We start from the raw sequence: 25,849 nt of genomic DNA on the forward strand, positions 1-25,849 counted from the left end.
GACTGATTTACCCTACTATGCAATGACAATTTTGACCTTATTAGGTTAAAAAAATAAAAATTTTATATACACCCCAAATCACTTTTAACGTATTAGTTATCAACTATCAAAATCTCTCGGACCCTCTATTGTTGAATAAAACCCTAACCAATGAAACTACAAACATGTTGATTGAGAAAAATTATTTTTAATGAATGAAACATGAAATCAATGTTTCAGAAGATTCACATGAGGTAAGGCTTCATATTTTTTATTGTTTTAGTGGTTTTGACGACATCGATAATTATTTAATCTTACTTTTGATGTGTTATTCAAGCTTTTATGTTCGTATTCATCTTTTATGGATCAAAAGGATTACATGAAGAATTAAACACTAAAATTACCACCAAACATTAAAAACAAACGACATGAGTTTTAATGGTGGAATTGAAAACAACTCACATATGCTTTAAATCCCAGGCGGCGTCTTGTCAAAATTCTAGTCGACATTTTTTGTCCAAATTAAAAGCTTTATAAGATTTGAGAAATGTGGGGTGTATAGAAAATACGGGGTGCATGTAGAAAATGTAAGATGTATATTAAGAATGTGGGGTGTGAAGGTATTATGGAAAAATGTATGAGGTGTATTAAGAATGTGGGGTTAAAAAAATATAATAAGCCATATATATATATTGTTTTAGATTAAGTGGTATGGTACAGACGAATATAGGAGAGCTAAACAAGAAATAATAGTTTGATGATGAAGAAGTGCATCTGTCAATGACTGGTTGGCTGCCTTAATTGGCTGGTCAATCTTGGCCAACTCCATCATATCACATAAACCAACAACTTACACGGCAAATTAGCAATAACATACTTTTGACTTTATTAGTTTAGCACCCACATCATACCTCATGTACCACGTTTTTCATATTAATCAAAATTTCCCTATCTTTTTGGCGTTGTCGGTGTATTTCATGTTTGTTTCCTGCTCAAATTTACAACAAAAAGACTCAATCGCTTTTAAATCTCGTGTCCTATAACAAAAATGCACAAAATGATAACAAAAACCAAATATTTATTGGAGCCACGAATCTTATTAATTTTAATTGAGAATCTAGCATAAGGGTTTATTTTGTTGTTGATAAAATAAAAGTTTAATTAGAAATTTTTATTACCAAATCTCTTCCTACCAGGTGTGGATCGAATAATAATGTCGGTAAAGGGCAATGATTTGCACAATTAAATATGATATAAAAAGTGTACCAAAATTAGATTACAGCGGAGACTGACTTGGTTCTATATATTCACTGCTCCATTCCGATGAGCCTCTCCACTACTCGCCTTCTCCAGACTCTCTCCTTCCTTCCCAAATCTCATCCTCCTCTCTTCTCATCCCCTGCCACTCCAATCTATCTCTTCTCCAAGCCCTCCGCCTTCCCCTCCCTCTCCGCCCGGCTATCTCTGTCTTTTCACATTTCCACCATGGGCGACGCTCCTGACGCTGGCATGGACGCCGTCCAGCGCCGCCTCATGTTCGAAGACGAGTAAGTCCCTCCCCCCCCCCCCCCCCCACTTTGCCCCTGACTTATGCTCCTATTCGCGCTTTTACCGTTTTCTTTCTTTTTTTTTGGTTGTTTTGGTTGATCTGTTTGTAATTTGCTCTGTTTTTTCTGCTCAGGAAATACCGGAACAGTAAATAAAATGAAAGTCATGGGCTTTTTCTATTTTGTTTCCTAAATTGCAGCTCTTTTTATTCAAATTTATATTCCGTTGATTGTTCTGTTGTGGTCTGTTTGGTTGCTCAGAAAATGGAAACAGATGAATAAACGAGTAATTTGTCCAAAGTAACCGTTAACTTTCTTTACAATTACTCCAGTTTCTGATTAACCAAACAGAGGATAACATAGTCAAGAGGAAATTATAAGTGGATGGACAAAGATGTATATATAAGCCGAGCTATGATACTTGAGCTCGACTCGAGCTTGTGTTCGATTTAAATGAGGCTACATACATCTGATCCGAAATCCCGAATCGGTAAGGAAACAATTGAACCGGGGTTGAGATCGATTTTTAAAAGCTGTCCCCTTTAGTTTCTTCCCCTAGCTAAAAACATTTTGATATGAGAAGACCAATCACCTGTGATTTCAATTCATTTCGCGTCGGAATGGAATTTAGATAGGGAGGTTGAGATTTGGTTGGAATATTATTAGCTAAACATGCTAAGTTAGCATGCCAGCATTCCATTCTAGATTTAGTTTAATACTACTAGTCATAACTATCCGCCATGTATTTTCGTATTTTGGAAACGTTGTTCATGGCGAAATGTAATGTGCATAACAGGTCTTTATCAAATTGCAGCATCGATACTTTTAATGTAGAAAAGTAATATCTTTTTTCAAATGTATTTTCTTAGTCGGACTGACATGAATTTTGGGTGTTAGTCATTTACCGGTGAAATGGTGGATGATAATGGTCCCGTTTTATTATACGAAAATTGTTACTAGAGTAAGAAGGCAAAGGCAACTCCCTCCGCTGAGCATCAGGTGGCAATGCCATCCGTTCAATCAGTGCTGCCCCTTGTCCTTTTCCGATTTTAACCTTTGGTGTTCAGTCCAATGTATATTCAGGAGTTAGTCATTCCCTGGAGCTGACTATCTGTTTTATTAAAATTTCTGCAGATGTATTCTGGTGGATGAGAATGATCGTGTTGTTGGTCACGACACCAAGTACAATTGTAAGTACTTTTGCTTGCATTAACCTTCTCGTTGCGAGATTTCAGTGTGATAATTGTTTTTATAGTTAGAAATTAATATTCTGTTTTGGTAGTTTAGGACTTGAAGTTTTATGACTTCATGCCATGGCCTATGATGTAATACTTGATAAACCGCTCTAGAACATCTAGTAATTTTGGAGATTTGAGTAGGATAGGCATTCTGAGGGAAGAATTTTTGTCTCCTATCTTACTTCATTGCAAAGAAAATCCATATTAAAGGATTATACTTCCTTGGAGCTTGAATGTACTTGGTAATAATGTCCAATTATGCATGTCGATACAACTCTTGTGTTCTTTCTTGTACAACTGTTAATTTCTGAAGTTTTAATGCATTCTGTGAACTGCAGGTCACTTGATGGAAAAGATCGAATCTGAAAATTTGCTTCACAGAGCTTTCAGTGTTTTTTTGTTTAACTCAAAGCATGAGTTGCTTCTTCAGGTATCTTTCTTGGATCACGCCAATTGAAATTTACAGTGCTGGCAGTGTTCAGTTGAGAGTGGTCATTCATAAGATGTTCCATAGTAGCAGGGTGCATCCTGAGAATCTAGAGTAATAATAATAGAATATGAAGAGGGAATGATTGTCTTTGCAATTGGCGGCAATGATTGTTCAATTGATCTTTCTGGACAGTTTTTCTTTATAAGCGTTGTTAAATAATAGTGTTTGGCATACTCATTTATGTCTGTCTTTCTGTGCAGCAACGTTCTGCAACCAAGGTAACATTCCCACTTGTGTGGACAAACACCTGTTGCAGTCATCCACTATACCGTGAATCTGAGCTTATCGATGATAACTCTCTTGGTATATTTTTCTATTTATCATGCCTCTGAGAGTCAATTTTACTTGGCCTACTGTGACTTGCTCTAATTTTTTTTTTCTGCCTCCATTTTGTTTCCAGGGGTAAGAAATGCTGCTCAAAGGAAGCTGTTGGATGAACTCGGTATTCCTGCTGAAGATGTGCCAGTTGATCAGTTCATCCCGTTGGGTCGCATGCTGTACAAGGCACCTTCTGATGGCAAGTGGGGAGAACATGAACGTAATATTCCAACTTGGGTTACTCTACATTTTTTACGATTAATGTTCTTTGCAGTTGATTACCTTCTCTTCACTGTCCGAGATGCATTTGTCAGACTGGTCGTGATGGTCGAACAAATTGTCTTGTTCGAGAATTTTTTGTTCACCCTGTGTGTGTTTTGTTGTATTTGCAGTTGATTACCTTCTCTTCACTGTCCGAGATGTTAATGTGCATCCGAACCCTGATGAGGTAGCTGATATCAAGTATGTAAACCAAGAGCAGCTGAAGGAGCTGTTGAGAAAGGCAGATGCCGGGGAGGAGGGTCTGAAGCTGTCGCCTTGGTTCAGACTCGTCGTGGACAACTTCTTGTTCAAGTGGTGGGACCATGTTGAGAAAAACACCATCAAGGAAGCTGCTGACATGAAAACCATCCACAGGTTGACTTAAACTGAGTCTTCTGGGAAACTTTGATTGTGGTTTTATTATAATTAGTGTTTTCTTTTCCCTGTTCCAATTTGGACTCATAAGGCGTTCCCATAAGCAGACTTTTCCTTCTTGTTACTTTCAGCAGTTTGTTGATCGAAACAAGTTTGTTAAATGCCGTACTTTTGTAATGTGGAACTGATGAATCAATAAGAAACTTTTCGCCTCTTTCATCATGAAACAGGTTCACAAATTTCTTTTCTCCATGTTTGGCCCAGCAGGCCAAGAATTTGCTATCTAATCCTGTGAGGAGACGAGGTTACTTAAAATTCCATAGTGACATTATCTCAAATCAACAACGCACTAATTTATGGTTTAACCTTTCTCCTATGGCAATGCATTGGTTTGAATACCGTTGTTGTGACATTCAATAAAAATTGGTGCCATCATCATATATCCGTTTCTGTATAACAATGTAGTTCACATCTCGTCTCGAGGAATCTCTTATCCCACATCAACTAATGCAAGAAATTTACCCCTGCTTATATTGACGGACGAAGGGGCAAATTGGGTACCTTGGGGTGCCGGGCTGGGATGTACGCGTGTACCGCAACCCTAAACCGTGCCCCGATTATTCGGGTATACCAGTGAGGGGTCTTTAACCGGTGTTTCCCCGGTGCGGCTAAAAAAGAAACAACGACGCCTCGCGCCGTGTATATTATTCCCGCGTGGGTAAAAACTGCCCTCGAGAGGTTCGAAGGTGGTGCTGCCGACTCCTGTTGTTTGTCCCTCTCTAGGGATTTTGCCCAGGTGTCTCGCGGCTACTTGTTGTCCTCACCTCTCGTGGCACCCCGCCCCTTTTTTATTCATTTTTTATACTTCTTTGTTGAAGCTTACACCAGAGACTTTTTGATGTTAAATTTCACTAATTGTATGAACGTATTTTGTAGAAAACACTAAAATCACACTTCTAATTGATTTTAACTGTTTTAAAAAAATTTACAATGCTAAAATTGTTAAAATATAAATATTCTCTCCAAGGTGAGAGTTCTCTCTCTAACTAAAAGTATTTCTCACTGCCTATGAGTCTTTCGAACTTAGGATTTTTTGGCGGCACCAACCTTAGCTTCGGCTAGGGTCGGTGGCTGTGTCTTTTCTTTTTTCTTTTCCTTCTTCTTTCCCTGCCTCTGCCTCTACTACTATCTCTTCCCAATTTTCACTCTGGCCTCTCCATTTCCTCTACTCCTGAAGGTAAACCTCTTCCCTGCTCTTCTTTGATCCGATCTTCAGCCATGTTTCTTGGGGAGATTGTGTGTAGAGTTCTGATGTTTACACCGACTCGGGTGTTACAAATACCACCATTTTCTCCTTGTTGTCTGTCGGTTCTGGCAGTGTCGTTCGTGGGTATCCACGAACTTCATACTGATAGTCGACTTTGTTCACTTGGTTGTCGATTATCCCTTGTTGGCTGTGCTCTGGTAGCAATTTCGGAGTTGGAGGTGGCATATATGGAAGAGATAATAGACGGAGGTTGGGAATCGACTGACGAACCTGTTTTAAAGGGTGGAGATGGCTGTGCAAGTTTCTGGAGGAAGCTGTTTGGTTTCTGGGCCTTACTGTTGTTGGGCATTTTTTCTGTTTTACTTGTTTTAGGCCTTTTTTTGTTGTAATTAAGGTGTGTGTTGGGCTTATGTTGCAAAGTGTGTTTTTTGTAATAAAAATCTCCTTTGACCAAAAAAAAGAAAAAAAGAAAAAAAAGTCGTCCACCATATAATTTCAATCTTTCTATTTATTTCTCGTGTTGTGATAAATCCGTGACAAAATGATCATTTCTATGTCATAACCTTGAATCCTTGATGGAGTGCTTCGTATAATTATTAATACCACTAATGAATTAATGCATAGTTGGCAAAGCAAATAGAAAATATAATTATGCATGCGTGAACATGAAACGACATTTTAATTGGGCTCAAACTAGATCTGACATTCGTATCGTGTTTCTCATGTTCGTGTCATTTTGGTATCATATCCGATAGCTTAACGGATCGTGTCGTGTAATACCCGTTAAAGTAAACGGGTAATATGACCCGACCCGAAATCAACCCATTAATATTATCAGGTAATATGACCCGATCCGTTACCCGTTAAGAAAATTATATTTTAAATCAATAAAAATGAAAATGAAAAACATAATTTGACCTAAAAAATCTAAACTATAATACTAAATTAGTATATACATACTAAATTTCAGAGTTGACCACTTCATGAAAGTTATAAAACTTTTCATTACGAGTGATTACATTTTTCACACTTCTACAATAATTATTATTAATTTTATTAATTTTGCACTCAAATAAAAAACATTGTTCATGAGATTTGGAGGGTTTTAAAAATCTAAATGACTATGTAACCGTCATCTAAGCGTTGAGGATGTAATTATGAACGTTTATTATGCTTTCACATCTTTTAGACTTGTACATTAACGATTATGAATTTTGTTTATTTTGAACTCCCTTAAAAAATACTATTCATGAGATTTGTATGATTTTAAAAATTCAAATGATCATATACCCATTCTCAAAGCAAAAATGATGCAACTACGAGCGTTTGCATATTTTTTTCATAATTTTCGCACATGTAAATTAATTATTATAATTTTTTTAATGTGTTTGGTATTTTTAAATTACTTGATATTTTTAATATATTTTATGATTTTTAATCTCAATCTTTGCCTATAATATACTATAAAAATACATAAATAAATAAAACTTAAATTTTAAAATTTATATAGAATAATAATTAATAAACAATATGTCACATCCCGACCCGGGGCAGATCACTTCCCGGCCCTACTTCACCACCGTAGCACGATATTGTCCGTTTTGGGCTTACCATTCCCTCACGGTTTTATTTTTGGGAACTCACGAGCAACTTCCCAATGGGTCACCCATCATGGGATTGCTCTAGCCCCCTTCTCGCTTAACTTCGAAGTTCCTACGGAACCCAAAGCCAGTGAGCTCCCAAAAGGCCTCGTGTTAGGTAGAGATGAGAATATACATTTAAGGATCACTCCCCTGGGCGATGTGGGATGTCACAATCCACCCCCTTTAGGGGCCCGACGTCCTCGTCGGCACACCACGGCCAGGGTAGGTTCTGATACCAAATTGTCACATCTCGGCCCGGGGCGGATCACTTTCCGGCCCCACTACACCACCGTAGCACGATATTGTCCACTTTGGGCTTACCATTCTCTCACGGTTTTGTTTTTGGGAACTCATGAGCAACTTCCCAGTGGGTCACCCATCATGAGATTGCTCCAGCCCCCTTCTCGCTTAACTTCGGAGTTCCTACGGAACGCGAAGCTAGTGAGCTCCCAAAAAGCCTCGTGCTAGGTAGGGATGAGAATATACATATAAGGATCACTCCCCTGTGCAATGTGGGATGTTACACAATATATACATATTCATTATATCTATTGTATTTTATAGTAAGTTTTTTTAGTAGTTTAAAAAATTAAAATCATCAAAATAACTTTTTTCTTATCGTGTCAAAACAGGTTACCCGCATGTCACTCTCGTGTAAACTTGTTATTAACGGGTTATTATCGTGTGGCCCGATAATAACCCAATTAGTTATCGTATTGACCCGAAACCCGTTATTTTCGTGTCGTTTACATGTCTTGTTAACGGATCGTGTAAGAAATTACCATGTCTAGCTCAAACGCCGAGTGGAACATCAAATATAATTATATAATTAAAAAAGAAAATTGTCAAAATATTGCTTATATGTAGTGTTCTACAGGCGCATCAATCGTGGATCACAATCTTTTTTCACATCTAAAAGTCATGTATGCTATGCTCCACTCATTGTATCACCTGATTTAACAACTTTGAAAAGAGACAGCAACAGCATAATTCTTACGAAGAAGACTATTGCACGCGCTTTACAGTCTAACACAGATTCTCTCTCCCTCAAAGCTTCTTCCTTTTCCTTCCTTCCCTTCCCATAACTCACAACTGAACTACTCAGCTCTGTTCTCGTGTCCTGGTCCATCCTTCGAGGTAACAGCTTTTATTATTAGCCGCCCGATTTCATCTCCTCGTTTCTCTTGATTTCTCTGATTCGCTTGTCTGGTTGATCAAATTGGTGTCAAATTTCAATTTCTTGCATTTCTCTGGCATACAGGCCGACCCAATATGAAAATTAATCAACTTTTTTTGTTTTTTGTTTTTTGTTTTTCTGTATTGATCTGGATCGTTGGGTGTATTGCTTGGATTTTATGGAAATTAGATCAAAACCAGCTCGTGTGATTAATAATTTAATCAATAATTAATGGAGTTAAGCTTTCTGATTAATCTTGTTAGTTCTGAATCTGTATAGTGATGCGAACAACATAAAGATCCAATCGTTGCGTGTGTCTGTGTGGATGAGGTTTGGCTTTTTTCCGCGTTCAGAATGCGTGCTTGGTCTTAACTTATGAAATTTTGTATATGATTTATCGTAATTAGTTTTAACTTTTTGTAGGAGTTTGAGATTTGAATATCTTGGGTGCATTTTTCTGTAATTTGAGTGAATCCAAACATGTACGATTTACAATATCTTCTCTGCCTTCTATAAAATGCTGCCGGTTTCAATTGTTTCCGGATTTCGAAAACCATGTCTCGGCTGGGGGAAAACGAATGTTAGCTTAGTTGCTGTTTTATCAATTCGGTCTTCTTTCACTGCGATCTCCGCGTTCCCCTGTATTTGTTGTGTATATTTTCCCTTTGTCGCTGTTGCTGGAAATCGATGTTTGTTGCCAACGAAAATTCTTGAGCTTTTGCATTTTCTCATTTTGAAGGCAAATCTGCAGTGTTTCTCTTCAACTCTACAAAATTTATGTTTTTTGAGACTCATTGTTGAAGAAAATTATCCGAAGATGAATTAGATTATGACTTGAACTATTAATCGGGTTTTTAAACTGTCGGTCTCTTGATTTTAATTTGAACAACTCCATTTCAAGCGCCGATTCTACCACTGATGCTTCTGTTAATCCTAGTGTGTGCAACACTCTAACATTGCAGTCTTTGCATTGCAACCACTTGTTGTTTCATATAAAGCATACTTCCGTAACAACTAGTATTTGCGGGATACTTATAATTTCGTCTTCTCCCATCAAACCTCTCATGGCATCCTCCATGTGCTGTGCTATAACATTTTCCGGTGAAAAACCTTCTATAAGTTGCCTGTTCTCGTTCTAACACATTGATCCTTGTCTTTCCATGAAGGTGCTGGGAACAAATGGCCTTGGTTACAACTGCTGAAGTTTGCGATGCTCACTCTCAGTTGATTGGGAGTGGTGATCTTCGGGTGCTTGAGCCAATATTCCAGATATATGGCCGGCGACAGGTCTTCTCTGGACAAATAGTTACCTTAAAGGTATTTGAAGACAATGTCCTTGTTCGTTCCTTTCTCGAGGAGAAGGGCAATGGAAGAGTTCTTGTTGTGGACGGAGGTGGAAGCAAGCGGTGTGCAATATTGGGAGGCAACCCTGTGGTTCAAGCTCAGAATAACGGCTGGGCAGGTATAGTGGTCAATGGCTGCATAAGAGATGTCGACGAGATTAACGGTTGCGACATTGGCGTGAGAGCTCTGGCGTCCCATCCCATGAAAGCCAACAAGAAAGGGATCGGAGAGAAACAGGTACCAATAAGCATTGCCGGGATAAGGATCTGTGACGGAGAATGGCTTTATGCAGACACCGATGGAATTTTGATTTCTCGTACCGAGTTATCTGTCTAAACCTTTAAGCACACCATTTGGAAGGAAAGCTTGTTTCCTGCAACTGTTGTATACAACACGCTGTTGCACGAAATGTATGTCTTTCTTTGTTTCAATTGCTAAACTGTTGTGTATTTGCCTCATTTTCCAAATTTCTACTGTATTAAGCAAAATCGCGTGATATCGAACTCTTAACTATGTTTTAGTTGGTTTATCAATAATGATTATCTTTTGATCAGTAAATTTAGTCATATATATTAACAGAAGGCAACAGGTACATAATTTTGCATAATTTACGTCACCTTATAAACAGACCGATTCCGAGTCCCCAACATCTTCGGCAGCAGCAACACTTGCATCGTCTCTTGTAATGCTAATTGTTGAGGCTCCTGAAGAGCCAACAGCTTCTGGCAAATTCATATCTCCAGGTTGCAAGTAGATTGCCTTTCTTTTGCTTCTGCTTCGCTGCCATATTCTTAGCAGATCTTGAACATCCTCGCTCTCGTCATCTCCAGATGTGGCTCGTGATCCCCTAGCTTGGTGGTAAGACTCGGAGGCGGCAGACAGGAGGGAGAAAATGGAGGTGGAGAGAGTGGAAAAGCAGTTGTAAATCAAATCTGCTTGTAAAGACACAAGCTTTGAGAGCCAATCTGTTGGTTTTGGTAGTCCGTACTCATCATCTTCATCAAATGTTGGTGTCTCTGGTGGCGGAGGCGGCGGCGGGTGGGTGATTGTTGATGCGGGGTAAGTGGCATCCATATCTTTGAGTCTCCGACTCAGAGAGAGAGAGAGAGAGAGAGAGAGAGAGAGAACGCTAGCTAAAGCTAAACATAGCGAGAGGCAGAATTCCAGGTGTGTAATTTGCATGAAAGGAAAAGATGCGACGTGGAAGTGTTGCTGTTTAAGGAGTTGACATCTGTTCGGTCTGTTGTCAAACTGCACATACCCAAGTCAGCAGAGGAACTCCATGTATGCGCATAGTAAGGAGCTTGCAGTAGTTTTCGGACTGTTGAATTTAGGGCCGGAAAGGGTTATCAGAATTAAGAAGAATCTGAGAGTTTGTGGGGATTGTCATACAGCTTCCAAGTTTAGCTCCAAGGTTACTGGAAGGGAAATTGTAATGAGAGATGCTCATAGATTCCACCATTCAAGGATGGTGCATGTTCTTGTAGGAATTTTTGGTGAACATAAACTCGTTAGCTTAACAGGTTGCGTTCATGTAAACCTGGACACAATCTCTTAGCAAAGTAGTAGTTGTATCGAGTAAAATTTTTGGTTTAATTACGTAAAAATACTGTACTTGTTTAGTTTAATGTTTAATTTGCGTTGGAAGGCAAACTTGAACTTAGCCAAGTTAACTAAAACAATGTACTTCCTTCTATGCATTTAAGTATGAATCTCCCTCCCCATAACTTAGTACTCGTTTGGAAGTGTTTTTAAAATAACTGAAAGTTTTTTGGTGAATTGATTTTGGGTTTCAAAATCACTTCACGTGCTTTTTGGAAAGAAAAAAAAAACATAAGATATGTGTTTTTTTGCAGGAAACACTTCAAGTGTTTTTTCAGGATCCACTTGAATTTTTACTAAGGAAGATTAGATTAAAAAACATTCACCAAAAGTATCTTCAGCCATTTTAAAAGCGGTTCCAAACTAGTCTAGAGATTAATATGGTATGGAGTATCATTCATTTGTATAAAGTAAAAACTTGTGTTGAAAGCTATAATAAAATTCATGAATTAACGTTCATATAGGAGGAGGAATTATTACACACTAGTTTGGGCTACATATGGCATGCATGGTTAGGAAGTAAATAGTATTAAGTGCCGTTGGGTAATGGATAACATGCTAATTATGATGAATCCATTAAAGTAAATCCTAGTTGGAATCATTAACTCATTTCATCGACTTTTGAATTCAAACCAAAACCAAATGCTGTTTCTACGTAAGAGACATGAAATCATAGTTAGCACGAATATTAAGTGAAATGCTACAACAATCGCACACACAAGAAATGCTACTCTCTCAAGGTAGTACTTTGTCATTCAACAATTTAACGTTAATTTTTGTATTAACATTATAAAACAATGTGCCAAAAATATGAATACCTGCCATTCAATAATTTAACGTTAATTTTTGTGTCAACATTATAAAATAGTATGCCAAAAACATGAAGTGGCAGATAGTCTATTTATCGTGTACTCATAAATTAGGAGACTCAGCTACGAGGGACTTCTAACCGCATATTGATTTGGATTATACAAACAAAAAGCAAACCTGCTTCTCAAGATTTGCGGCTAGCCATTAGCAAACCAAATCCCACGCTTAAGTCTCCAACTCCCTACACAAACCTATTACATTATCGAAATAAAACTACACCAATTACTCATTAAGAAACTAATACCAAAAATTTGTGCCAAGTAAAATGTATTTACTATATTTGGTAAGAGAATTAAGCAAATAATACATGGTAAGTATTGCCGCATCATGCCTACCACAAAAGAAACACGAGCAATAAGTTAGATAAGGTTAAAACTTGAATACAGTTTGACGAAAATGTTTTCTTTGTCACCCAAGATTAAAAAATTTATAATCATTTATATTTTAATTCATAACCACATTAAAAGTACGAGACTCTAAAGAAATTAAAAAATAATAACAAAATAAATATTAGAAACTTAAAGAGAAAATTGAAATGAAAAGGAAGAAAGGAAACAAACTTCATCTAGATTTACGTGGAAAACATTGTAAAGAATGAACACGTATTGGATTTTTGGGTGGAGTTTGTTTGAGTTCATGGTTTCTGATAAGAAGAAGAGAGGTGTCGTTTCCGAAAAAAGCTTTCATCTTTGCTCGTTAGAGTTCACAACTTCCTCCACCTCAGCACCCCTTAATTTCCTCTTTAATTTTAATTCGGTGGGTCCCACACTTCCCAACTTTCTTGGTTAAGAGTGACTGTCACTTCACCGTTCTCGGGCACAAACCAAATATTTCTTTGCTTTTCCGTTTTTCTGCAACAAAATTACATTTTGTATATTTGTACCCAGCAGCGTAGGACTATAAACCCAGCTCTCTCTCTCTCTCTCTCTCTCTCTCTCTCTCCCCCTTCTTCTTCTTCCTCCCTCTCTCTCTCTCTCTCTAAATCCAATCCGGTTGTTCTTCTTCTTGGAAAACATAAATTTTGTACCATAAATTTATAGACATAGAAACTTGAAAAATAAAAAGCCTGTTCATTTTTTCCGGAATTTAAATCAAACCCCTTTTTTATTTATTTACTATTCGTTTGGATACAATAAGAAGGAAGAGGTTTCAGCTCCGCAACCATTCAGGGAGGAGGAGCTGAAACCAAAAACCAAAGTTAGGGTTTTTACAGAATTCTTGCTGTTGGAGAGAGAGGCAGAGTCACAGCCTTGTCACTCTAGCAGGAAAATCCCAACACACAGACACAAAATTTAGAGTGTTAAAACAAAAAGATGAGATTTTTAAGAAAAATAGAGCAAGAAGACGACGCGGTTGCGGAGAGCAAAGCCAAAGGAAGAGGAGGCGGTGGTGGTGGTGGAACAGGGAGCAGCATTAGCATAGCAGAGAGGAGGGCAGCCAAGTGTGGATTCAATGCGGAGAGGATCAATACGGCGCGTTTTAGGACAACCAGTCCTCTGCATTCTCCATCGGCGAGGTCCCCGTGCCTTACTATTCCGGCTGGTATCAGCCCCACGGCTCTGCTCGACTCCCCCATGATGCTCCCCAATTCTCAGGTTCTTCTTCTTTTTTTTTTTTTTTTTTTTTTTGTGTGTTAATTTTGATGGTTTTCCTTCTTTCTTTTTTTTGTTGTAAATTTTGGGTTTTTCTTCTTTTGGAGCTAAATGCATTAAGACTGTTCATTCTTTCTGGGCTTTGTTCGTTCCGAAAAACCTCGGAGTATAGGATACCACGGAGCGGTCTAGAATTCTGCAGTGTGATCAAGGAAATGTATAACTTTGTATGGTTTTTTTTTTTTTGGTGAACTTTTGAGTTTCTGAACTTCAGTAGTTTATCTGCATCTGGTTGCAAGCAATTTGGTACTAGGGAGAAAGTAAATGTCAAACAGAATAACAGTTTTTACTTGTATTAGTATTTGGGTGTTACTCATTAATCATTAACTTGTGATTAGAAGAAGTGATTAACTTAATTTTGTTCATTTATAATTTGGATTGTTTAGATAGAGAAGTATAACATCTGAATTTGTTATTCTGCACCTTTTGTATAAAAGTGTCTGCTTTGGTATTGTTTGGTTTAAAATACAATCACCAAAAGCTAGAAGGCATAATACTATGGATGTTGAGAGAGTTGCATAGTCCAAAGCTTTTTTTCTTTCTTTGTGATGTTGTCTATGATCTTCGATTGTTGTATTCTTCTAGGCGCTTCCATCTCCCACCACCGGAACTTTTCCATTGCATCCTCCCAATGATAACAGCTCGCTGCTGAAATCAGGAACTCATGAAGATGATGGTTACAGGCCGGCCTATTCTAGTTTCCAAAATCCGGTAAATGTCTCGACTTAATATGTTTTAGAATTCAGTAGTCTCAAATTAAATTTGGAAAGAGGTTTTTAAACTTTCTTTTTTCTGGTCTAATTACTTTCTCCAAATGTGGCAGCCCAACAGATTGATATTTTAAATACTAAAGAACCTTGAAACAGTATCTCCTTGTAGTTTACGACAGTTGAAGCATTATTTGGAAACCGATGTAAATGAAGTGTCTAGTTGTAACTTTATAGTTAGTCATTGGAATCATAATGTTCAAATCATGACGTCCAACGGTACTTGTTTAAACCAAAATGTTAATATTTCCTGTGCACATTTTGATAAGTTGCAATCATAATGTTAATGCTAATGTTTCCTGTTTAAACTAAAATGTCCAAGGGGGAGTGATTTTGATAAGTTTTCCAAGGGTGTAGTTTCCTGTCTGAACTTACCAATAAATTATTTTATAATTTTTTGCGAGGTTGTGTTTGAATGAGTTTGGTATCTTCCCATTGCATTTTTCCTCAGGGGTCTACTGTTGACTACCAAGCTCTTGTTTTGGAGCAACCACCAATGGAGTTTCAATTCCCGATGGGGTTTCCAGAAGAAGCTAATGCAACGAACTATTCTGTGGATTCGTCCTCTGATGTTAGAAACTTAAACAGTGTGATTATGATTGCCAACGGCGCAGACTTGCAAATGTCTCATTCCAGTGCAGCTAGTGATCAAAACTCTCTTCCCAAAGAATTGATTCATGGGGAGGATCTTGGGTCCCATCACTTTTCGGAAGGAGAGCAAAAAGGGTCATACCCATCTGCAGGAATGGTAAGGAATTCAGAAGATGGATACAATTGGAGGAAGTATGGGCAGAAACAGGTAAAAGGTAGTGAATATCCAAGGAGTTATTATAAATGCACGCACCCAAATTGTCAGGTCAAGAAAAAGGTGGAACGATCCTATGATGGGCAAATAACAGAGATCATCTACAAGGGAGCTCCTCATAATCATGCAAAACCGCAGCCTAACCGTCGAACTGGGGCATCGCTTGGACCATCATTTTCATATGATGAGATGTCAGAGATGGGTGAAGGTAGTAGGGCCGCTGTCAAAGGTGAAGGTGGGCCAGTTTGGACAAATAGCCAGTCTTGTAAGGATATGAAAGTTGGCTATGACGGGAGGACTGATGGTCTGGAAAGGACATCCTCAGCATCTGTTGTTACCGAGCTTTCTGATCCATTTTCAACTACTCAAGGGAAGTCCATGAGTATCTTTGAATCAGCCGAAACTCCAGAGCTTTCATCCACACTTGCTAGTCATGATGATGAAGATCGGGCCACCCAAGGAATCATATCACTTGGAGATGATGCAGATGATGAAGAATCTGATTCAAAAAGAAGGCAAGTGATTTTCTGTTTATCTCGAAGGTTTCTTTTTCCAGGATGCCATGACTGAACAAGGTTATAATATTCTCCATTGGTTTCCCTTCCAGGAAGAAGGAGAGCTGCATGATTGAAACAAATTTAGCATCCAGGGCTGTCCGTGAACCAAGAGTAGTTGTCCAAATTGAGAGCGAAATCGACATACTTGATGATGGCTATCGCTGGCGGAAGTATGGGCAAAAAGTGGTCAAAGGAAATCCAAACCCTAGGTATGCTCTTCTCTCATTCGCTCTCTCATTTCATTGAACTGGTTAGTATGGATTTCTGCCGAGTTATGAGCATAGAAGAGTTCATTATAACATATAGTAACAGGGGATGACATTTTCTTCTTGTAATTTATTTCTTCAAATAAGATATTAGCTCATAAACCATATTTTCACAATTTGGTTTGCTTAAAGTTTTCTATGTATCCAGTTAATCTTTGTACCATTCTTCATCCTATAGGAGCTATTACAAATGCACAAGTGCAGGATGTCCAGTTAGGAAGCATGTGGAAAGGGCCTCCCATGATCTGAAATTCGTAATTACAACGTACGAGGGAAAACACAACCACGAAGTGCCTGCAGCGAGAAACAGCAATCACATGAATTCAAGTAGCAGTAATGGACTTCCATCTACTGCCAATGCTCAGCCAGCTTTGGCATTACACAGAAATACCAATGTTCCGAAACCTGAGACACAAATGCAAGATCTTGCACCTCATTTTGATAGAAAAACGGAATTTCATGACGCATACATGAGACCTAATTTTCTTGGGAATTTCAATAATGACATGAAATTTGGAGCTTCCTCCCTTTACCAAATGAAATATCCTCCTCTGCAAAATACCATGCCGTATGCCTCATTCAGACACAATGTTGCCCATCAGGCTGGTTCTATTGTGCCAGACTTCCCAATTTCACTGCCTATGAACCTTCAGCCATCCGGGAACCTCCCTCTTGCCGGCTATGATATCAACAATGGAAAATCAGTTTGCCCTCTACAGCCTTATTTTTCAGGACAGCAGCTGCAGGAGAATGATGTAAGATTCCTAAAGCCTAAACAAGAGCACAAGGATGATAACCTCTATGATGCCCGCTTACCAATAATGGATCAGTCAAGTGCATCATTGTCGTCGTCGTCATCGCTATTCTATCACAGGGTCATGGGAGGTTATCCATCATAGTTTGTTTTTGTTCTTTTGCTTCTAAAGCAGTCATCAGCTGAGGCAGATTTTGGTTTCCCGCTCGCCTCGAACTAGTGATAAAGGTTCTATTTTCTTGCAGATTTTCATTGTGACGGTTTATTCTTGTTTTCCATAAAACATGGTATAAAATTCCCATACAAAAAATTCATACAAAAAGGTTTACTGGTTTCTTCATCAACTTTATCAACATGAATATTAATACATCTTTAGTATTACTCTCTCTCTCTCTCTCTCTCTCTCTCTCTCTCTCTCTCTCTCTCTCTGTCTGTACTGAGCTTGATTGCAATACCTTGAAACCCTAGAGGTGATGATAAGTCTTCTTTTGAAGCTGGAAGTCTTTGGAACAACAATTTATATCACATGGATAACATAAAAATTTTAAGTTTCCAGATGTTCCAAATTGCATATTTCACAGATTCTATGCATCCCCACATAGCAGCATTCCGATTTCCGCCACCGGAATCAAGGAGACTCCGGTTTTCAGACGCCGGAAACCAAGAGATTCATTGATACGGATGAATGTATGCATCTGAAACTGGAAGAATGGGTTTTTATTTAACAGTGTTTGAATCATTTCAACACAGCAACACGATAATCAGTAAATTAAATCACAATCTCTTGTTTTAAGCCACCATTAATATCAAGTACGCTATTAATTAATAATAATTATCAATAACATCAAGAAAGAAACTGATTTAGAAAGCACATGGAATCAATTCTCAAACATTGATTTGATCATCATCTTTGGAATAGAAGCAAGAAACAGAGACTAATATACATCCCATCATAATATTCCAAAATTAAAGTACCCAAAATACCCATAAACCCACTTCCCGACCATAACAAGCACCACTCCGAGTCCGACCCCAATCTAGTAATTTTACCACCAAAGCACCAGAAAGCCCCTTCCTTTGGTAGATTTGATTCGATTTTGACCGGAAACTTCACTTCTTCAGGCTTCCACGGACGCCGGGGCGTGGCTTGTTAGCGTCCTTGACCGGCTCCGGCTGGGTGCTGGTGCTGGCGTGGCGGTTTATAACTTTCTCCTCCTCGAACGGGATCTTCGGATGACGAGCCTCGTGGTGAATCTTGATCGACTTTACGTCCGGCGCCGTGATCTTGCAGTGCGGGCACTCCATCTTCGCGTGTCCTCCCTTCTCTTGTCCGGTCCGGTCAGCTATACCGGCCTTCCCGCCGCCACGGTTCGTCGTGGCAGCATCGATCTTGGCGGCGATCTCCTTGGCCGTGTGCTTCTTGGGCTTGGCTTTGCCTGTCATGTTAGGCGATTTAATCGGACGGCGGAGATGAAAACCCTAAGTCTAACAGTTGGCCACTCGGACGGAGAGGACCTTAAACTTATGAGGATGAGAGACGATGTTTGTGGCCCTTTATATATATAGGGTTTATCTGTTTGGTGTACTCAGACTTATGCGAGCTCGGGTGACGTGGTCGTATTTCATTGGTCCTTATGGTATGGGTGTTGGTTGGATCAATATCAACAGGATCCTCCCCGGATCCTTATGACGAGGATTTTGAGGATTCGTAAATCAGGTTCGTTTATCGTACATAGTACGTTCAGTTTTTGTCAGATACTGTTTGTATTTAATTTTAAATAAAAATATTTAAAATGATTTATGATCGCACGATGTACGATGAATGGATATGAGTCATATATCTCTAGAATCCTTACAAAAAGGATCCGGTGAGGATCCATATCCGGATCAATAGAGTTTGGACATATTTCGCAATAGGCCATTGGCCACTGGCCAATGAAGTTGATGATCCTTTATGAGTTTTGAGTTTGGTTCTAAGAACTTAGGGGTTGTTTTGAAAATGTTTCTAAATAATTAAAAGTGATTTTAGAGAGAATATTTTTTAGTTTTAAAAGCACTTATAGCGCATTCTGCAAGAAGCATTTCAAATGTTTATTAAGAATAAATAGCATTTTTACTAAAGATTGGTTTCTGAAATATTTTCTCCAAAAGTTCTTACAATCATTTTAAGCACTTTTCAAACAAGCCGTTAAATTTTTGATTTGTGTCGATGCCTCAACCGGTTTGTTTTGTCGATTACGATTGAGCATTGGTTTTTGTACGTTTTGTACATTAGAAGTCTCTGACTTTTCTAAGAACGTGCATGCTTCAATTTCTCTTAAGTTTTCTCACAACTCAATTATCATTTACTAATGTGAGTTATGCATTTCGTTAACATATATGCCAACAAAAGTTGGGTTATGCAAATCGCACCTAGTAGAATAAACAAAAAATAGTTACCAAATTGACATTTGATGGAATATTAACACAAACCAAAACTTTAGGGAGCTCAAACGAAATTAAAAGTTCAGAGGGCAAAGTAAAATGAGTTGGAAAGTTCAAATTCATGGAGATTGATGTAGAGAGAATAAGTCCAAACCCTTACGGATGCCCTTGAAATTATAAAATCTGCAATATTACAGCTTATCCCTTCAAACAGAAGAGAGAGAGAGAGAGAGAGAGAGAGAGAGAGAGAGGTTGGAAAATGACATTCACAAAGTAGAGAAGTCTTCATCAATAGAGAGAAATTCTTAAAGAATAAACAAACAAGCCGTAGTAGTGTCATTGTACAGAGCATTACGAAACTAAGAGAGTACAAATTGGTTTCTGTAGAGTCGGTACCAATTGCCACCACATCATCCCAAACTAATAAACGGAGATGCCAATGGAAACCAAATCCAAAAGGAATGGTTTCAAATCGATTTTTTACCAGAAGAAGCTAACGAGGATAACACCGTGGACTCATATTATACATACGCCACAGTGACAAACTGATGTGTGTCTAAGTGAGACTAGTAGCGACGCCGGAGAAAAAGAAATAAGGGCCCTCCAACTCCAATTCCGAAAGCTGTGTTGTTAAACTTTCATGGTTTGGGGCTTCTGTAAATTCTCTTCTCTGTATAACAACCTTCTCTTGTTTGAACCGTAACCTTGATACTGGTAGATAATGCTGTACAGGCACTGCTTCAGCAGCATTATGTCAAATCCTTCTATAAATCTCAAATCTGTTGGTCTAGATTTCACGCCGGCAAAACGCTGGTACTCCTCAAACACAGAAGACAAACACCAATTCTGAAATTTTCGTAGGCAACCAACAAGACAACCTGTCCGATGCTGTAACAACAAAATTGCAAACACAACGTGAGAAAGAACTGCCATAATCCAAAAATCGTCATAATCCTAAGAGTTCCAGCCATTAACAAGAGAAAGTGCATATCAGTGTATCAGTTTGAAATTCAAGGAGGCCCTATTGTGATGCTACTCCAAATATATTATCTGTTGTTATATGAGGTTGTAGTATTATAGAGAAGGTTAGTGTTTTCCGCCCATTCAAAAGATAAACCTAGAAACACTGATAAACTATATGACAACAAAAGATAAATTCTTATAGAAAAATCTCTCACTGAGAACAAATACATCAAATACTTTTTATTTTTTAAATTTTTTGTTAAACTAGTGTATTCAGGTCTTTGACCTGACTAATCACTAGGCCCCCTGCCTAACCCCACAACATTTGGGGGACGAGAAACTCTAGCATTTGCTAGGTGGGTACCGTGGGAGAGAGTCAAACCCTAGACCACTTGGGAGCAAACGAAGGACTTGACCGCTAGACCAATAACTCTTAGGTTCATTAAATAGTTAAAGTATGACATTCAGTTTCTGAAGCTTTGCATGTTAAACGGTAGGAACCTGAGCAAAGCCAACCCGTTTTGGGAAATGACAGAGACTATCCTAATTTTAGAGAACCAGACCTTATAGATTATCCCCCTACTCTTTCCCCTTTATCTAATAATAAGGTAAGCTCGTTGGATCCTCCTCATCCTCGGAACTGAAAAAAAGAGTTAGAAACTCTCCATAATATTAACAATGATCAACGACAAGAATGAAATGCTTACATCCAAGCTCAAATCAAACATACTAAATTCAGTTCCCTGAAAACTCCTTTTGATTTGGTGAACAATGAAATGAATGCTAAAATGAGGCTAATGAGCTATGAAGAAACAACTACTGTATCATAAGCCACTATGTAGCAGTGAAACAAATTATATTAATGGCTGAAAATTAAATAGAACTTCAAAAACTTACCTTTCCACGCTTGCAGTGGATCAAAACTGGATGATTTCTCCCATCTAGAAATACGAAATACTTACGGTTAGAACTTATGAAGTGCGAAGAATTTAAATACAAAGCTAAATATAAAAAAGAAGGCGGAACTGTCATATTAGTCCAGTACCAATAAGGATTTTCAGAGCCTCTAAGATGGTATCCTTAAGAATAGATACAGAAGGCTCCTGCATACAGACATGGTCATAAACCTATCAGCACAACACATTATACAACATAGCCCATATTCCATCAAATGTCATCCAAGCATGTCGTTCCCCATTCAATTAAAACATAATAATCGTAATAATGCTTCTAGCATTTACTGATGTGTGTGCTTGCATTAGCATATATCAAGAGCAAACAAATAGCATGTATGAATCTCACAAAAAGATGTAAACTGAACAATTTCGGCAAGCAATCACCGAGAGGGAGAGAGAGTATTACCGTCTTTCCCTCAATTCCAAACTGGAGTAGCCGAATATTTTGAGACCGAAGAAACTCCAAATTCTCCTCTGGGTACGGCTCGGGACACAAATATCTGCACCAAAAGCCGGAATTAATCACAATAAACGCTACATTCTCAATAAAGCAAATAAACTGATTTCTCTCTAGAAACAACTCAGACAACTCTCAACTAGCTTCTTGCTTTTCTTTCCCTCCATTTTCTTAGCAATCAAACGGTCTCAGTAAGTAAAAACAAATTCTTCAAACGAATCACAAACGTAACTCAGATTCTTTTTCAATGTAAAAACAGTTGGTTTATGCTAAAAACTCAGAAACAAATATTAAAAGATATTTCTTTTCCAATAGTTTCCTTTCTTTCTCACGTAATTCAATTATCCTTCAGTTTTCTCAGCAACCAAACACCATACAAATCACAATGCGACCTTCAAACACACACACATGGAGCGATAGATACATGCATACGAATAAAATGCGTATAGAAGATAGAGACTTTACATGATTGACCGGAGATTAAGCGATTTGAGGAAAGGAAAATTGGACGGCTGCGGGAAGCCGGATCTGAAAATGCCATCCTCCACCATCGAGAAATTGATGGGCGGTTCCAAAACGTCGTCGTACTCGTCGTTCTTCATCCCTCTTCCGATGTACGCGCAGAGAACAACACAGAATGCAGAGGGCAGGCGTTTCCTGTTACGAAATACAAGAGCAGGAGGAGGCGGAGGAGGAGGTCATGGTTTTGGAGGGAGGGGAAGGAGGAAACGACGCCATTGAGGTTTCAGGATTTCATGTGAAAGCGATTGGATTTTGATTTGGATTTGGTTTTGGGAAATGGATTTGGATTGCAACTTTCTTCAACGAGTCCGAGGTTTTTGTGGGCTTGTCCTCTCATTTTTTGGCACCTTTTATAATCTATTTTACCTTCATTTTTTTATATAAGAAAATAATAATTTAAGGTGAGAATTGGTTTTCGCAAATTTTTGTTGTTATTTTTGCAAATCTTTATTAATTATTGTTAGTTAACTTTTGCGGATTTATTTAATCTGTTTGTCAGAAATTAACAGAAATGTGTAAGAAAAAAATGTAAAATCAGTCTTGCTTTAGAACTCGTAACTTCCTCTTGCTATTTTTTTAGTTTTTGGGCTTTTTTGTTTGTTTATATTTAGTAAACCCATAATTTGGGAGGGTTTTAGTTTGAGATATGAAGTTTCCTTTGGTGTGTAATTCAAAACCGACCGCTCATTAAGTTTTAGATTTCTCAGGGGTTTGAGAAAATTTGTTGTTTGGCAAAACAAATTAAACCATACCCACCAAGTACCTTCATTTTTCTAATTAGCCAGCGATCACATAATTATAATTTATAAGACCATCTCCAATCTAAAGCTGTCAAATGTCTCGTTTTAGCCCTCAGGCTCTCCAATAAATTAATATTTTAATGAACAGTACATGGTCATATTTCTTACTATCTCCAACCGAGGGTCAAAGGGCCAAACATAATTTATTATTTAAATTTAAAAATTACAACTAAAATTTAAAAAATACAACTTAAATTTAATAACTACAACTAAAATTTAAAAAATACAACTTATATATTTCAAGTCAAATGTGAGAAGTTTTATTTAGAGTATTAAAAAAAAAGAAAAAAAAAAAAAAAGAAAAAAGAACGTGGGTGGGAGTGTTCCACATTGGCGGTGGAAGAGTCCCACATAGACTGTGGGAGAGGAAGTAGGGAAATAAAAAAAAAACCAAAGGAAGTGGGTGGGAGTCCCACTTCGGCAGTGGGAGGAATTTGAGCAGCCTCCAAAACTTATAAATAGAACTCCCAAACCTTTTAGGCCTCGTTTGGCAGCTCGGACTGTACTGACTATTTCTGTCGGATAGGATAAATAGCCACCGGATAGTACTGACTAAATTAGTCGGGTGTTTGGTGCAGTATCGGACTAGCGATCGTATTATTTATACTGTGTTTGATATTATACTAGATAGGAGGCATCAAACTTAAAAAAAAAAAAAAAATTTAAATGAAATCATTTTTTTGTTCCCAGGTCTCTCCGCACCCCCCAAACACCCTCCCTCTCTCTCCCTTCTTCTTCCCCGACGATAGAAGAATCCCAAATAATTGTTCCCCAGCTCTCTCCGCCACACCCCCCAAACTCCCTCCCTTTCTCTCCCATATTCTTCTTCCCCGACTAAATAATCCGGACGTTTTGGTTGGTTTTATTAAGCGGGTGTATACCGTATTATCCTATCCGACCGGTTAAATTAATCCGGTGCTTATTTAGTACGAGTGAACGCCAAACACCCGGGTCCGTATAACTAATCCTATCCGATCCTTTATCCGATGTGCCAAACAGGGCCTTAGTTAAACATACTTTGTGGGCCTATAATTAAATATTCTTTAAAACACTTTGGCCCAAAACCTTTAGTTAAACATTTCTGTAAAAAATAATAATAATAAAATAAAAAATAAATAGAAATTATAACAGCTAGCTGACGTCAATAATTAGCGGTTGGAAATTCGAAATCCAGCCTAGCATGGGGCTGGCTAGTCGGTTGGCCCTTTGGCAATTTCAGATTTTGTGGGGCCCACGAGCCCTCTGACCTATCCTTCGGTTGGAGACGGTTTTCGAGTTATTTTTTACCCTCTAGACCCTTCTGTTAGAGATGGCCTAAATTCGATCAATTGATCGAGACAACATGCATACTTCACTGTAATTAATTTTGAACTCTCTTCTTGATAAATTAAAGTAATTTAGAATATTATATTGTTGGAAAGGAAAAACTTCAGAAAAATATAAGATTGATGGTGGTAAAAAGGAATAAGGCTGCCCATTGGCGAGTTGGAATGAGGTTGGACTGAGTCAATTATTTGATCCATTTTCCAAAAATTGACATATAGATTGAACAACACATGGTCTGCGCCATCGAGCAGGTGAGTCAAAATGGAAAATATTCTGTCGATAAGAGGCCATTTGCATAAGCGTCAAAATAAAGAGGAAATTTTGTGTCTTTTTCCCTGAGGTTCAATGGATTTCTTCACTACCTTTTTACGTCTCTTTTTTATAATGACAGTATCATTCAGAAGGGATTTCAGATTCGAAGTATTTTTAAATAGAATAAAGTGTCAAACACGTAAAGAATATTTTTGTTTATTTACTAAGATATTTCATCAAACACTTGGTGACTTGTTGTCGTTAATCAAATCATGTTTCATACATGTTAATGGATATTAACATATGCTAAAGCAATCTGATAAGTGATATCGAAAGAACTTATTGGTGCTTTTGATGCAACTTGTCGAGATATGTGTGGAAACATTATGAAAAGATCCGTACAAAACATTATAAAGTCATCAAAAGATCTTCTCAAATTCTCTATATACTAAAACCCAAACTCGGGTGGCACTGTTCTAGGGCAGTGTGCTTCCCTTTTTACCCCTGCTTGATTTGTATAATTTCGATTTTGCCTCTTCTCGACTCTTCTTCATTTTTGTCTCTCTGGGAAGGGAAAGATCTGGATGTACTCTTCTTTTCTCCTCTCTCTCCGTCTGTGTTTGGGCATGGCTATTGGGTTTTCTTGGACGACAGCAGATACCTGCAGCGAAAGAAATCTCACCCTGCGGCACCGCCTCTCACGGAACCACCGCCGCCACCATCTTTCGGCTTGAATTTTGTGGGTTCTGAAGAGCCGCAGCGACATGCAAATATGTGGTACCCTTTTCTTCTTTCTGTATTTTTTTGTTTAATTTTGTATTTTTTATTAGATGCATGGTGGATTTATAGTTGGTAACTATTAAATCGCTTTTGAATTGTGTTTAATTTGGATTTTTGTGTTTTGAATTTTGAATTTGCAGCCTGATCTTCCACTGGAGCATCCAAATTTTGCAGTTGTGTATCAAATGACAGCAACCTTTACAAATTCAAAATTTGAAGCCAAGATACCACCGTCCATATACTTGCATCCCAAATATTGTTAAAAACGAAGAAACAATGTAAATATCCAAATTTTACATTTGGTTATAGCTTTTGTGTAAACGGAGCTTCCATTGAGCTCTTAGTTCTGGGTGTGTCTTTGTTTTCATAATCCTTTAGAGGTTTTGGAATTTTGAGATTTTCTTCGTGGATTTTGTTCATTGGCTTGCTTTGTTGTGAATTTTCTGTTTTTTTTTGT

At 38.1% G+C, this 25,849-nt stretch overlaps 5 protein-coding genes and 1 long non-coding RNA gene across 6 annotated transcripts; 4 read left to right on the forward strand and 2 right to left on the reverse strand.

The window, feature by feature from the left end:
- The first annotated feature begins 1,248 nt into the window (after window positions 1–1,248).
- On the forward strand, window positions 1,249–4,447 carry LOC137745801 (isopentenyl-diphosphate Delta-isomerase I). Its single transcript, XM_068485814.1, has 6 exons — window positions 1,249–1,526; window positions 2,661–2,716; window positions 3,103–3,194; window positions 3,455–3,557; window positions 3,655–3,792; window positions 3,965–4,447. Exons 1-6 carry the CDS (start codon window positions 1,303–1,305, stop codon window positions 4,216–4,218), a joined length of 867 nt encoding a protein of 288 aa, XP_068341915.1. The 5' UTR covers window positions 1,249–1,302; the 3' UTR covers window positions 4,219–4,447.
- A 3,669-nt stretch (window positions 4,448–8,116) lies between these two features.
- Window positions 8,117–10,197, forward strand: LOC137745292 (putative 4-hydroxy-4-methyl-2-oxoglutarate aldolase 2). The gene is made up of 2 exons (XM_068485224.1): window positions 8,117–8,255; window positions 9,462–10,197. The coding sequence occupies exon 2, from the start codon at window positions 9,475–9,477 to the stop codon at window positions 9,973–9,975; it is 501 nt and encodes a 166-aa protein (XP_068341325.1). The 5' UTR covers window positions 8,117–8,255; window positions 9,462–9,474; the 3' UTR covers window positions 9,976–10,197.
- Window positions 10,198–13,079: 2,882 nt separating this feature from the next.
- LOC137746242 (probable WRKY transcription factor 20) lies at window positions 13,080–17,229 on the forward strand. The gene is made up of 5 exons (XM_068486317.1): window positions 13,080–13,706; window positions 14,349–14,474; window positions 14,982–15,854; window positions 15,947–16,101; window positions 16,337–17,229. The coding sequence occupies exons 1-5, from the start codon at window positions 13,425–13,427 to the stop codon at window positions 17,055–17,057; spliced, it is 2,157 nt and encodes a 718-aa protein (XP_068342418.1). The 5' UTR covers window positions 13,080–13,424; the 3' UTR covers window positions 17,058–17,229.
- A 483-nt stretch (window positions 17,230–17,712) lies between these two features.
- On the reverse strand, window positions 17,713–18,441 carry LOC137745326 (protein METHYLENE BLUE SENSITIVITY 1-like). The gene has a single exon (XM_068485270.1). It carries the CDS (start codon window positions 18,353–18,355, stop codon window positions 18,023–18,025), a length of 333 nt encoding a protein of 110 aa, XP_068341371.1. The 5' UTR covers window positions 18,356–18,441; the 3' UTR covers window positions 17,713–18,022.
- A 1,147-nt stretch (window positions 18,442–19,588) lies between these two features.
- On the reverse strand, window positions 19,589–22,539 carry LOC137745985 (inositol diphosphatase DSP3-like). The gene is made up of 5 exons (XM_068486024.1): window positions 22,178–22,539; window positions 21,662–21,755; window positions 21,345–21,402; window positions 21,197–21,240; window positions 19,589–20,224 (listed from the first exon to the last, which is right to left on the reverse strand). The coding sequence occupies exons 1-5, from the start codon at window positions 22,312–22,314 to the stop codon at window positions 19,967–19,969; spliced, it is 591 nt and encodes a 196-aa protein (XP_068342125.1). The 5' UTR covers window positions 22,315–22,539; the 3' UTR covers window positions 19,589–19,966.
- A 2,652-nt stretch (window positions 22,540–25,191) lies between these two features.
- Window positions 25,192–25,811, forward strand: LOC137746169 (uncharacterized). The gene is made up of 2 exons (XR_011069776.1): window positions 25,192–25,389; window positions 25,533–25,811. It is a non-coding gene; the product is annotated as an uncharacterized lncRNA (long non-coding RNA).
- Window positions 25,812–25,849: the final 38 nt, after the last annotated feature.

Source organism: Pyrus communis, chromosome 9 (assembly GCF_963583255.1).
Source record: "Pyrus communis chromosome 9, drPyrComm1.1, whole genome shotgun sequence".
Lineage (NCBI taxonomy): Eukaryota > Viridiplantae > Streptophyta > Magnoliopsida > Rosales > Rosaceae > Pyrus > Pyrus communis.

What these genes read in the sequence shown, in the direction of transcription:
- LOC137745801 (XM_068485814.1), top strand. Translation starts at nt 1,303, where the DNA reads ATGAGCCTCTCCACTACTCGCCTTCTCCAGACTCTCTCCTTCCTTCCC. An exon ending in CGCCTCATGTTCGAAGACGA is followed by an intron (nt 1,527 to 2,660) that starts GTAAGTCCCTCC and finishes AAATTTCTGCAG; the next exon opens with ATGTATTCTGGTGGATGAGA. An exon ending in CAAGTGGGGAGAACATGAAC is followed by an intron (nt 3,793 to 3,964) that starts GTAATATTCCAA and finishes TTGTATTTGCAG; the next exon opens with TTGATTACCTTCTCTTCACT.
- LOC137745292 (XM_068485224.1), top strand. Translation starts at nt 9,475, where the DNA reads ATGGCCTTGGTTACAACTGCTGAAGTTTGCGATGCTCACTCTCAGTTG.
- LOC137745326 (XM_068485270.1), bottom strand. Translation starts at nt 18,355, where the DNA reads ATGACAGGCAAAGCCAAGCCCAAGAAGCACACGGCCAAGGAGATCGCC.
- LOC137746242 (XM_068486317.1), top strand. Translation starts at nt 13,425, where the DNA reads ATGAGATTTTTAAGAAAAATAGAGCAAGAAGACGACGCGGTTGCGGAG. An exon ending in TGATGCTCCCCAATTCTCAG is followed by an intron (nt 13,707 to 14,348) that starts GTTCTTCTTCTT and finishes GTATTCTTCTAG; the next exon opens with GCGCTTCCATCTCCCACCAC. An exon ending in CTGATTCAAAAAGAAGGCAA is followed by an intron (nt 15,855 to 15,946) that starts GTGATTTTCTGT and finishes CCTTCCAGGAAG; the next exon opens with AAGGAGAGCTGCATGATTGA.
- LOC137745985 (XM_068486024.1), bottom strand. Translation starts at nt 22,314, where the DNA reads ATGAAGAACGACGAGTACGACGACGTTTTGGAACCGCCCATCAATTTC. An exon ending in CTTAATCTCCGGTCAATCAT is followed by an intron (nt 21,756 to 22,177) that starts GTAAAGTCTCTA and finishes CTTTTGGTGCAG; the next exon opens with ATATTTGTGTCCCGAGCCGT. An exon ending in TTGGAATTGAGGGAAAGACG is followed by an intron (nt 21,403 to 21,661) that starts GTAATACTCTCT and finishes GTCTGTATGCAG; the next exon opens with GAGCCTTCTGTATCTATTCT.